General features: G+C 45.8%; 1 protein-coding gene across 1 annotated transcript in view; it reads right to left on the bottom strand.

Moving 5' to 3' along the window:
• Positions 1-467: 467 nt before the first annotated feature.
• The window catches only part of atn1 (atrophin 1), a 30,393-nt gene continuing 18,322 nt past the window's right edge, over positions 468-12,538 (bottom strand). The window contains exons 6-10 of the mRNA XM_058993546.1: positions 12,213-12,444; positions 10,670-11,552; positions 5,951-6,094; positions 5,037-5,202; positions 468-4,171 (exon numbers count right to left, since the gene is read on the bottom strand). Coding sequence (XP_058849529.1) covers positions 4,138-4,171; positions 5,037-5,202; positions 5,951-6,094; positions 10,670-11,552; positions 12,213-12,444 — 1,459 coding nt within the window. The 3' untranslated portion in view covers positions 468-4,137. The remainder of the gene's footprint in view (positions 4,172-5,036; positions 5,203-5,950; positions 6,095-10,669; positions 11,553-12,212; positions 12,445-12,538) is intronic.

Genomic DNA, 12,538 nt, shown 5'->3' with positions numbered 1-12,538 from the left:
TGATTTTTTGAAGCATCCCTGTAAGGGGAGCCTGTATTATAGTATGAGTTAGTGAACCCGCTGTCACTGCACCTACTACAGCTAATATCTCATAAACCATTGCAGCTGCAACTTCATATTTCCAGTGTTGTGGAAACTGTGCAGCCACTTTGACCTGTGACCTAAGATGGCTGCCACATTGGTGTCAGGTGACTTTTTGGTTCCCAGGTAATAAAAACGCTTTGAGATTCTGCCTTCATACTCGCTACACAGCTGTGTTCTGTGATTCTCTAGGTCAGGTTTGATTGTGGGTGTCGCACAAGAAAACATAATCTTTTCATAACACACCTCTTAGAATATGCCTTTTTCTTTGTAATCTTTGGTATGATGCAAGTCTGTGATGTCATATTGAAATGTGTGACACACATACTGACAGATAGACACCTCCACTCCATCCCTATCGCTGACACAATAAGCAGCACAACATATGAAAAAAACAAATTATTTATTATGTCACTTTGTTTTTTGTTCTGCTGATTTATTTTTCACACAGAAAAAAATGTAAAAATAATATAAAATCATAATAACAACAATAATAATAATTATCATTTGAATCTTTTTTTTTTTATATAAAAAAAAGGGTAGCCCCATGCATTTTATCAGTCAGGAAATGCAACAAAACAAAGCAGTAGTGATCAATAGGGTTTCAGCATCTAGCTGCGTGCAATGATGAGAGTAGGGATTTGGTGCGGGGCCCACATCAGCACAGCTCAGCAGCACAGGGGGGGCAGGCAGGCAGGGCAGGTCAACTCACACACACACACTCGCTCACACTCCCATTCTCCCTCACACTCCCAATCTCTCACACACTCCCTCACACTCCCAATCTCTCTCACACTCCCTCACACTCCCAATCTCTCTCACACACTCCCTCACACTCCCAATCTCTCTCACACTCCCTCACACTCCCAATCTCTCACACACTCCCTCACACTCCCAATCTCTCTCACACTCGTTCACACTCCCAATCTCTCACACACTCCCTCACACTAACAATCTCTCTCACACTCCCTCACACTCCCAATCTCTCACACACTCCCTCACACTCCCAATCTCTCTCACACTCCCTCACACTAACAATCTCTCACACTCCCTCACACTCCCAATCTCTCACACACTCCCTCACACTCCCAATCTCTCTCACACTCCCTCACACTAACAATCTCTCACACACTCCCTCACACTCCCAATCTCTCACACACTCCCTCACACTCCCAATCTCTCACACACTCCCTCACACTCCCAATCTCTCACACACTCCCTCACACTCCCAAACTCTCTCACACTCCCTCACACTCCCAATCTCTCTCACACTCCCAATCTCTCACACACTCCCTCACACTCCCAATCTCTCTCACACTCGCTCACACTCATAATCTCTCTCTCACACTCACGATATCTCTCTCTCTCACACACTCACAATCTCTCTCTCTCTCTCACACACACTCAAATCTCTCTCTCTCACTCTCACAATCTCTTACACTCACAACCTCTCTCTCTCACACACTCACTCACACTCACAATCTCTCACAATCTCTCTCTCTCTAACACTCACAATCTCTCTCTCTCACACTCACAATCTCTTACACTCGCAACCTCTCTCTCTCACACACTCACAATCTCTCTCACACGCAATCTCTCTCACACACACAGAACACGTGTGAAAAAACCATGAAATAAAACAACATTATTTACAGTTTTAATTATTTGTTTTGATAATTTCATATATTTAAAAAAAAAGATCATTTTAGAAAAGGGGGGTGAGGGTGTTAAATAAAGAAAATCTATGAGAAATATGTTTTCTCAAAAACAAAATGAATAAAAACACTGAATGTAAAAGTGTGTAGTGCGCCCCGCCATTCACCGTCCTTTGAGGAATGGAAACAAACTGGACTGCCAACAAAGAGTCACCAAGGTCGGATTTGTGTTTTTGTATTATTTGTGACTCTGGAATTGACACCTAAGCATGAAACCCTGTGTTACCCCACTATTCAGACCTCTTGCTTGCTTTTGTTCATTACCACTACATCTCTCTGTACCCCTGACCAGATAATTGTTTCATAAACTGCATGCAAATGATTGAAATGAGCAAAGGTGGTGTCTCTGCGCTGCAGCCCCGTTCACAATGAGTGCTCTGCAGCAGAAACACATTACTGAATAACAAAGATCCCCCCGGTGGTTCTGAGCTGTTACTGCATCTAACAAAGATCCCCCCGGTGGTTCTGAGCTGTTACTGCATCTAACAAAGATCCCCCCGATGGTTCTGAGCTGTTACTGCATCTAACAAAGATCCCCCCGGTGGTTCTGAGCTGTTACTGCATCTAACAAAGATCCCCCCGGTGGTTCTGAGTTGTTACTGCATCTGAAAATCTTTTGCATGTATGTGAGGATCTGTTCAGGGATACCAAGATATTTTGTGAGAAAGAAAGAATGCAAGGAAGAAAGCAATGTGTCTGTCATTGGGTAAGGCAGCAGTGTGGAGTAGTGGTTAGGGCTCTGGACTCTTGACCGGAGGGTTGTGGGTTCATTCCCCAGTGGGGGTACTTTACCTAGATTGCTCCAGTAAAAACCCAACTGTATAAATGGGTAATTGTATGTAAAATAATGTGATATCTGTATAATGTGAAATAATGTATAATGTGATATGTTGTAACAATTGTAAGTCGTCCTGGATAAGGGCGTCTGCTAATAAATGATAATAATAATGCATACATGGGGGCAACAACATGCTGGGGTACATCAAAGAACGTATTCACTCATTGGCTAAAACAACTTCTACTTAATACCCCCGTTTCCAAAAGAATCTTTTGTTTTTTTAATTACACGCATTTTTCATACATAAAACAGACATTAATAGACAAAACCTGTGATAGTGGCACCACATTGAGAGTATTTACATTACTGTAACAGCATGATATCAAAATAAGATTCATCATTCTTTTTTAAAGTTATGTTTTTAAAGGTTTTATTTTTTAAAAAAAAGAAAGAAAATATTTATTTTTTTAAACCAGGGCAGGCAGTCTCTCTCACACAACTATATAGGAAAAGAAAAAAGTAAACAAAAATGTGAGGCTTAAAATGATAATATCCATGTTTTCCTTATTCTTTAGATAGTTCATTTAAAAAAAAATAGTAAAACTTAATTAAAAAAATACTTCTCTTAATTCCTTAAAATCTCCATGCCTCAGCCTGCTCTGGACTGGAGGGAGCACCCTTTCTCTTAGGGGGTGAGGTAGGGAGCAGTTCAGTCTCCATGCCTCAAGCCTGCCCTGGATTGGAGGGAGCACCCTTTCTCTTAGGGGGGTGACAGGAGGATGCAGGGAGCAGTTCATGCCTCAAGCCTGCCCTGGATTGGAGGGAGCACCCTTTCTCTTAGGGGGTGAGGGAGGGAGCAGTTCAGTCTCCATGCCTCAGCCTGCTCTAGACTGGAGGGAGCACCCTTTCTCTTAGGGGGTGAGGGAGGGAGCAGTTCAGTCTCCATGCCTCAGCCTGCTCTAGACTGGAGGGAGCACCCTTTCTCTAGGGGGTGACAGGGGGATGGAGGGAGCAGTTCATGCCTCAAGTCTGCCCTTGACTGGAGGGAGCACCCTTTCTCTTAGGGGGGGAGAGAGGGAGCAGTTCAGTCTCCATGCCTCAAGCCTGCCCTGGACTGGAGGGAGCACCCTTTCTCTTAGGGGGGTGACAGGGGGAGGCAGGGAGCAGTTCATGCCTCAAGCCTGCCCTGGACTGGAGGGAGCACCCTTTCTCTTAGGGGGGTGACAGGGGGAGGCAGGGAGCAGTTCATGCCTCAAGCCTGCCCTGGACTGGAGGGAGCACCCTTTACTTTCATTTTAAAATGTAAAATGTATGAATCCATAATATTAAGTGCTCAATTAATGATATCAAAATTAAAAGGACATGTTTACAAATATATTGTCTTCTCAAAAAACGTTCATTAAATAAATTGCTTTCAAACCTTCTGGATTTTTCTCCAGGATCTTAATAGATTTTCCATTTTGCCAGCTGTCTTTTTCCTCCCCTTCATTTTGCACTCTCACTCTTTCCTTCTTTCTTTCTTCATTGATGGTGAGATGACTTCTCTCTGGCCACTTCACCTGCTCAAAGTGCTTTATCATTTTCCTTCTTCATGTGGCTAAAAAAAGACAAAGAAAAATTGAAAACAATTCAGAAAATGTGTAAGAATATACATGACCTACAGCTTCCTGGAAAAAAGCTCAGGAAAAATGAACACTAACCACCCCACCCAGTCATTCTCCTCAAAACTGTATGTTGTTTTTATAAAACTTATTTGGCATAAAAAAATTATAAATATGTTAAGTGTGTCTGGACTCTGGCACAGCTCCATTCTTAGGAAACACTGCCACACTGTGGCTGAAAGCTGCAATAACAGCTCTCCTGTGGACAAAACAATATTAAGCACTGTAAAGGTTAAAGCAATGTTATAATGTTGTGTAGGGTATTGCCCACAACTTAAAACTATTTTTGGGGGTTCTTAACTCAACAGGAAACATACTGGCACACAGTATTTTAATCAGGTACTACACATTTCAATGGGAGATTTTGGCACAAAAACAAAATATGTGCTAAAATGGGTTAATGCTGACACGGGTATTTTCTGCATTTTAAACCAGTTTTGGGCTCAGCGTTATTCGCTGGATTTTTAGGTTATATATTTTCCTCTTATCAGTGCCTAACAGAATCAACACTGAGGTGAGGCCTGGTAGGAAACTGAGCCGAGCCTGAAGCCAGCATGGGAATATTTCAAATAAAGAACCAAAACAAAGGGTCTAAATAAATAGTCTAGTGGGTTCTCTTTAAGTGAACTATCCCCAGCTCATTTTTCTCCCTAAACCCGAGCCAAGATCAGCAAAGCAAAGGGGTTTGGAACCCAATGGCAGCACTCCGCACAGCAGAGCCGACAGCAGGGCAGTGAAGGTAACAGGCCTCTCCCAAGCCCCCTGCTCCTCACACAGGGGTGCCGCTTGGTGTGGGCGTACCTGTAATAGTCCTCCTGTGTGGGAGGGAGGGAGTGGTGCTGTATCCACTGCTGCTCCAGAGCCAGTCTCTGCAGCTCTGCTGACTGGGCCTGCATCGCCTGCAGCTGGTGAGCCGCTGACATCTGGGGGGGCAGCGAGGGGGGGGGCAGCTCCCGGAACTGAACGCCTACCAGAGAGGGGGAGAGAGGGGGGAGAGAGAGGGGTGGAAACAAGAGAGGGGGGAGAGAGAGGGGAAGAGAGAGTGGTGGAGACAAGAGAGAGGGGGGAGAGAAAGGGGTGGAGACAAGAGAGAGGGGGAGAGAGAGGGGTGGAGACAAGAGAGGGGGAGAGGGAGGGGAAGAGAGAGGGGTGGAGACAACAGAGAGGGCGGAGAGGGAGAGAGAGGGGTGGAGACAAAAGAGAGGGGGAGAGGGAGGGGAAAAGAAAGGGGTGGAACAAGAGAGAGGGGGAGAGAGAGGGGTGGAGAGAGGGGGAGAGAGAGGGGAGAGAGGGGGGAGAGAGAGGAGGAGAGAGAGGGGAAGAGAGAGGGGTGGAGACAAGAGAGTGGGCGGAGAGAGAGGGGAAGAGAGAGGGGTGGAGACAAGAGAGAGGGCAGAGAGGGACAGAAAGGGGGGGGGGGGGTCAAGCCAGAGAAAACTAAACTTACACAACCAGACAGATTCACAGAGACACCCAGACAGACACAGGCGTGTTGTGAGAACACTGCCCCACAGACAGACAAACTCTCACACTGACAGCCAGACACACACACACACAGCGAGACAGATTCTCACACACAGCCTGTCTTACACATACACGCACACAGTGAGACAGAGTTTCACAAAGAGAGATTGTCACTCACACACACACACACACAGCAAGACAGATTCCCACACAGACAGACTCACAGCCAGACACACAAGACTGCGCCTCACCGAATAGTTGCTGCCTCAGCACCTCGCTCTCATGGAGGGGGTGAGTGAGAAGGGGGTTGGAGAGCCCCCCTGCTGGGTAGGGCAGACGAGAGAGGTGTGGCCCCGAGGTCAGGGGGTCAATCAGGGGGTGCACTCCAGCAGCAGCTGAAGAGAGAGATGAAACACAGGCAAGAGAGAGTCATGGCCAGACAGTACGAGGAGTTCAACAGGGAGAGGATGTACTTATTTATTTCTGATCAGTTTTACTTACTGATAGTGGCAGCTCATGTGTAGAGGGAGCTGGGGCCCCACCAAAGTATGCAAGCACACACACACACGTATGTCTGTCTGTATCACTAAATACGAAACAGCAAATCTATAGCAGGGGGTCACACCCCCTTGTGGCTCATGCGCTGTTTGGATTTCCAAGGTCTGACAGGAGCGAAGCTGCAGGGATTTTCAGTGGGGTTTGGGGCGCTGATTAACTGCCCAGGCCTCAGGCTGCGGCCGTTACCTAGGAAACGATAACGGACAGACAACTCGGGTTTTGCGTGAGATTCCCTTCAGCTGATTTCTTCAGGTAGACAAAATGAATACGGATACTCACAGCCCAATTCTTGGGACTGAATTATGAAGTGAAACTTCTGGTGAAAAGATAAGGACCTGATCAGCCTGATTTAAAACTCGAGCAGTCCTCTAAAGACAGAGTATATTCAGAGTACTAAGGAGTATATTCAGAGGGTTACAACGGCCTGGTACGAAGAAGAAAGAAGAGTCTGTGTGGAAGCTTCCGGAGAGTCATCGTTCTGCTTTCCCGGCTTGCTGTTTGGCGGTGAAGTGGCACAGACACAAACAAGAGTGAATGACTGTCACAAAGACGGCCGGAGTGGGTGGCGTCAGACCAGAAGCAGGAAATAAACAGACAGAGAGGGGTGGTTTGGTGAAGCTGAGCGAATGCTTTCGCTCAGCATTTAATTAAACAGAACAGAAAATAAAAGGTTTTAACACAAAACACGGGACACGGCACTTCACGCCAAAAATAAAGAGACAAACAAAACGGACTGTACAGTAAACAGACGGACAGACACACAAACAAACACGGTGAGTTTTAAATAAACAAGTATCGTGCTGGTCCTACCAGCACGTAATAGCAATTGATATTTAACTGAGTGCTACGTGTCTCTATATATACTGTTGTGCTGGGATTCAATTACTAATTAATTATTCACTTGAATCCCAGCACGTGAATTAATTCTGTGCAACCCCGTGCTCACATATTACATTTAACCAGAACATTAAGTGATTTGTGCCCTCCTCGTGCCTAAATACAAATCTACACTTTTTTAAATTACACGTGAAACACAGACCCATTTATATCCCGTGTACCAATCTATACACCAACATTAACACACGCACGCAACATACAACACATAATATGCAGACAGGGGCGGGGCACATTGCCACAATGACTTAAAACAACTGTAAATGCAACTTCGACATAGCTGGCAATGTTAGGGAGTGTAAATGTTGCATCACAGCTTGACGAAAGCTATCGTGTGGGAATAAGAAAGCACAAAGGGGAAATTGACAGCAACCGGCTTTTGAATTGGCTTTACGTGGTCATGATGCAAGAGAGTCATCACTGAATCCAGGAGTGTTTCGAAGTCTAGTGGATTTTGTATCCAGTATAGACAATGGAGAAGCATGTAAAACTGCAACAGTGTTTAAGGGCACTTCAAACCAATTTTAAATAACTTTAGCATAACAGAGGCAGAAGTGTTAAAGGGACTAGGAGCTCTTAAAATAAACAAATCCCCTGGGCCGGATGAGATCCTCCCAGTAGTACTCAAAGAAATGAAAGATGATATTTACAAACCGCTAACCAAGATCATGCAACATTCTCTTGACACAGGGGTTGTACCAACAGACTGGAAAATTGCAAAAGTAATACCGATCCACAAAAAGGGAGACAAAACCGAACCAGGTAACTACAGACCAATAAGCCTGACTTCTATTATATGTAAACTTATGGAAACTATAATAAGATCGAAAATGGAAAATGACCTATGTGGTAACAATATCCTGGGAGACAGTCAGCATGGTTTTAGGAAAGGGAGATCGTGTCTAACTAACCTGCTTGACTTTTTTGAGGATGCAACATTGACAATGGATAAATGCAAAGCATACAACATGGTTTATTTAGATTTCCAGAGAGCTTTTGACAAAGTCCCACATAAAAGATTAATTCTCAAACTGAATGCAGTAGGGATTCAAGGAAATGCATGCACATGGATTAGGGAGTGGTTAACATGTAGAAAACAGAAAGTACTGATTAGAGGAGAAACCTCAAAATGGAGCGAGGTAACCAGTGGTGTACCACAGGGATCAGTATTAGGTCCTCTGCTATTCCTAATCTACATTAATGATTTAGATTCTGGTATAGTAAGCAAACTTGTTAAATTTGCAGACGACACAAAAATAGGAGGAGTGGCAAACACTGTTGCAGCAGCAAAGGTTATTCAAAATGATCTAGACAGCATTCAGAACTGGGCAGACACATGGCAAATGACATTTAATAGAGAAAAGTGTAAAGTACTGCACGCAGGCAATAAAAATGTGCATTATAAATATCATATGGGAGATACTGAAATTGAAGAAGGGATCTTTGAAAAAGACCTAGGAGTTTATGTTGACTCAGAAATGTCTTCATCTAGATAATGTGGGGAAGCTATAAAAAACGCCAACAAGATGCTCGGATATATTGTGAGAAGTGTTGAATTTAAATCAAGAGAAGTAATGTTAAAACTTTACAATGCATTAATAAGACCTCACCTAGAATATTGTGTTCAGTTTTGGTCACCTCGTTACAAAAAGGATATTGCTGCTCTAGAAAGAGTGCAAAGAAGAGCAACCAGAATTATCCCGGGTTTAAAAGACATGTCGTATGCAGACAGGCTAAAAGAATTGAATCTATTCAGTCTTGAACAAAGAAGACTACGCGGCGATCTGATTCAAACATTCAAAATCCTAAAAGGTATAGACAATGTCGACCCAGGGGACTTTTTTGACCTGAAAAAAGAAACTGGGACCAGGGGTCACAAATGGAGATTAGATAAAGGGGCATTCAGAACAGAAGATAGGAGGCACTTTTTTACACAGAGAATTGTGAGGGTCTGGAACCAACTCCCCAGTAATGTTGTTGAAGCTGACACCCTGGGATCCTTCAAGAAGCTGCTTGATGAGATTCTGGGATCAATAAGCTACTAACAACCAAACGAGCAAGATGGGCTGAATGGCCTCCTCTCCTTTGTAAACTTTCTTATGTTCTTCTTATGTTTTTAAACCCTGTACAGAACGAGCTGCTCAGTGGCATACTTGGTGTGGCTGGAGCTCATTATCCAGCAGTGTGAAGCACCGAACACAAGGCTGTACAAGCTGATGCAGCAGTATTATCAGTATATTGCTGGAAACGGCAAAGTTCTGAAGGGTTTTAAGGTTTTACAGAATCATTTGCCACAGCTTTGCTTGATCGACTACAAATTGTTTTCTCTGAGCTACAATGGTGCCAGTGTGAGAGTCTGGTAGGGTGCAAAGGAAAGGAAGGGACAGGTACCCCAATGCACATTCTGTTCATTGCTTTGCCTACCAGCTGAACCTAATCATGCAGCAAGCTGTATCTAAAATTGCGCAAGTGAGAATTTTGTGATTTGGCTTTCCGGCATTCTTTTCACACTCTGCAAACAGGACTGGGGTTCTGGGTGCCCATCGCAGGCAGGAGGCTTCCGAGAGGGGAAGCATCACGCTGGAACGTCAGTATTCCGATAGTTCATATCGCCTCCGAGCATCGAGAGGAGCTCCTGAAGGGTTTTATCGAATGTTCTGGTGACTTCCAGTCCAGCGCTATCAACAAGGTGTGGGAATCCATTGCGGATCCGGGTTCAAAATTGAGTTTCGCAGACGCAGAAGCTAAATGAAGCCATTGGAGGTAGTGACACAGGAAGTGTGCGACATTAGAACTGTTGATGCAAAGGAACGCTTTGCCTTCACATCTGGTAAGTGCAAAGGTATTGTAAAGTGATATAAGACATAATCACTGCTTTCCCCTGCAAGCATTAACCGACACAGTGCAAGCATATCCAATGCTGAACAAAGAAAGATTGCACACTGAGAACGACGTGGTGCTAGTGGTGGTGCTGGGATGCTATTTGGTTATTTCTTGAAAACAATCTGCAGGACACATTTTCATAGCCTGTGAAATAATTGTGAATTCCCATGAGGACGTGGAATCAGAGCGTTGCTTCTCTACTCTCAAGAGGATAACATTTATTTTTAATAGACTTGTTTTTTTACCTCAAATTTTGAAAACACCAATTTGATGTCTCCTCACCACTGCAAACAGCAAGTCATACAACATAGGACCAGTGCTCCCTCTAGTGGTCATTTCTATCCTAAGATGACAATTACCAGTGTAAACACAGTAATAATAATAATAATAATAATAATAGTAATAATAATATACATAATCAGAGGTATAAAGTATTAGGGTTAGTGAGACACTGAGAAAGACTCTGTGACCATGTAAAATCACTGTATTCAGTGTCTATGAATATGTTAGTGTCACTGTATTCAGTGTATATGAATATGTTAAAGTCACTGTATTCAGTGTCTATGTTAAGGTCACTGTATTCAGTCTCTATTAGTATGTTTAACCCTCCAGATGACCCCGCCCAGCTCTCTCACCTGCGTGCAGTGCTGCGTCCTGCTGGTGCAGGTGAAGGTGTGAGTGGATGTGGGAGTGCTGGTGATGGTGTGGAGTCACATTGACCATCTGTAGCCCTCCACTCGACCCTGGGGCCCCTGAGCTAGAGGAGCCCCCTGCCCCTCCCCCAGGGGCCGCCCCCCTCTCAGACTCCCCTCCTATCCGAGGGGGCGCAGGGGGCTGCTCTCGGGGGTCTCTGGGCCCTGCCTGTGTGTGTGAGCAGGGCGGGGGGTGTAGAGGAGAGAAGGAGGGGTGCAGGAAGGCGTGGTGAGGCGGCAGGCTGCGGGGGCACAGGGTGTCCCCGGGGAGCAGCAGCCCCGAGTGAGAGGGGTGGTGGGCGTGGGCATGGGCGTGGGCGTGGGCGCTCAGGTGGGCCAGCTCGCTGAAGTTCTCCGTCTTGAACTCGAACCCGGGCTTCACTCGGTCCCGCGCCAGGGGGTGCACCTGCCCCTCCAGACCCCCATAGATGAAGCCCAGGATCGCAGCCGCCGCGTCGGGGTGTGCATTGGGGAACTGCGGCATGAAGTAGGGGTGGTGGGGGTGGCTAGGGGGGCGGTGGTGAGGCGACATGACGTGAGGCCTGGCGTACTCGCTCAGCGTGCGCAGGGCAGGCGTGTCCGGGCCCAGGTAGGGGGGCACCGCTGCCACGGAGCCTTGAGACACGGGGCAGAGCTGCTCCATCGCCCCCCGGGACAGGTGGTGGGGAGGAGGAGGCAGCAGCAGGGCAGAGCCTGAGCTGGGGCTGCATGCCATGCTGGACTGGGTGTGCTCCACCAGGATAGGAAGGGCTGAACTGGGCTGGGCTGCAGGGGCGGGGTGAGGGGTTGAGAAGGGGAGCAGGCCTGGGGCCGTCCGACTGTCCTTCTGTGAGGAGCAAACAAATAAACAAATAATTAAACAACAGCAAATTTACAACAAAAATGCAAAATGATGGGGTCCTAATACCTGCTGCACAGGGAGTGTGAATCTACAGTGTGATGGTTAATGATCAAATCATTGAGATGCAATATTATCAATAGTATCAGATTATGCTGAATCTGGTAAGAAAGCCATCTGGTGGATATGTGCCACTAGTGCACCCATGAAGGGTGAATATGATTCACCCTGTATAATGAACATATTATTATATGGGGCTTATAAAAAAAAAAAAAAAACTCCAAATACCTGTATACAAGTGGGTCTTCCATCTGAATGTGTCCCTTACCAGTTTCATATCTAGCTCTGTGTGTTCTGTATGAGTCTAAACCTCTAGCTAGACTGATTTCTGAGATGGTATAAAGTTGTCATTTCCTTTCCCACTTCACTTTATCAATTCAGCTTTGAGGAGTCTTTCCAGAAGCAGCTACCCGTGGTTGATAAACAGGACATTAGTTTAGTGTGTCTGGTGAATAATGAACTGAGCAGAACAGTATGGGATACTCACATAGAACACACACAGGGTATTACACAGGGGAGACATGAAGTATTCTCAAAATGTTTCACAGCTTTAAAAATGATTTTGTGTTCTTGTTCTTGTGAACTCACCTGAATGGATCTGTCGATGTCCCTCTCCCTCTCGCGCTCCCTCCCCCGCTCTCTCTCGCGCTCCCTCTCACGCTCCCTCTCTTTCTCATCCCTCGCTCTCTGCTCCACCTCTCTCCTCGCCCTCTCCACCACATCGCTCCGTTTCTTCCACAGTTTGGAGCCGTCGAGAGGCACGAAGTAGAGATCGCTGCGGGAGCACGAGTTGTATCCGCGATCCAGCACCTTGTGAAACCTGAAAAGACAGGACAGTGCTTACTCACTCACTCACAGCACCAGGTCACTGATCTGCAGGGCTGGCTTGCCCTGGCCTGGGGTGTGTCCACACT

Source organism: Acipenser ruthenus, chromosome 20, assembly GCF_902713425.1.
Source record: "Acipenser ruthenus chromosome 20, fAciRut3.2 maternal haplotype, whole genome shotgun sequence".
In the NCBI taxonomy this organism is placed as follows: Eukaryota; Metazoa; Chordata; class Actinopteri; order Acipenseriformes; family Acipenseridae; genus Acipenser; species Acipenser ruthenus.
Note: the sequence above shows the minus strand (reverse complement) of the source record. Positions and strands in the feature narration are given on the sequence as shown.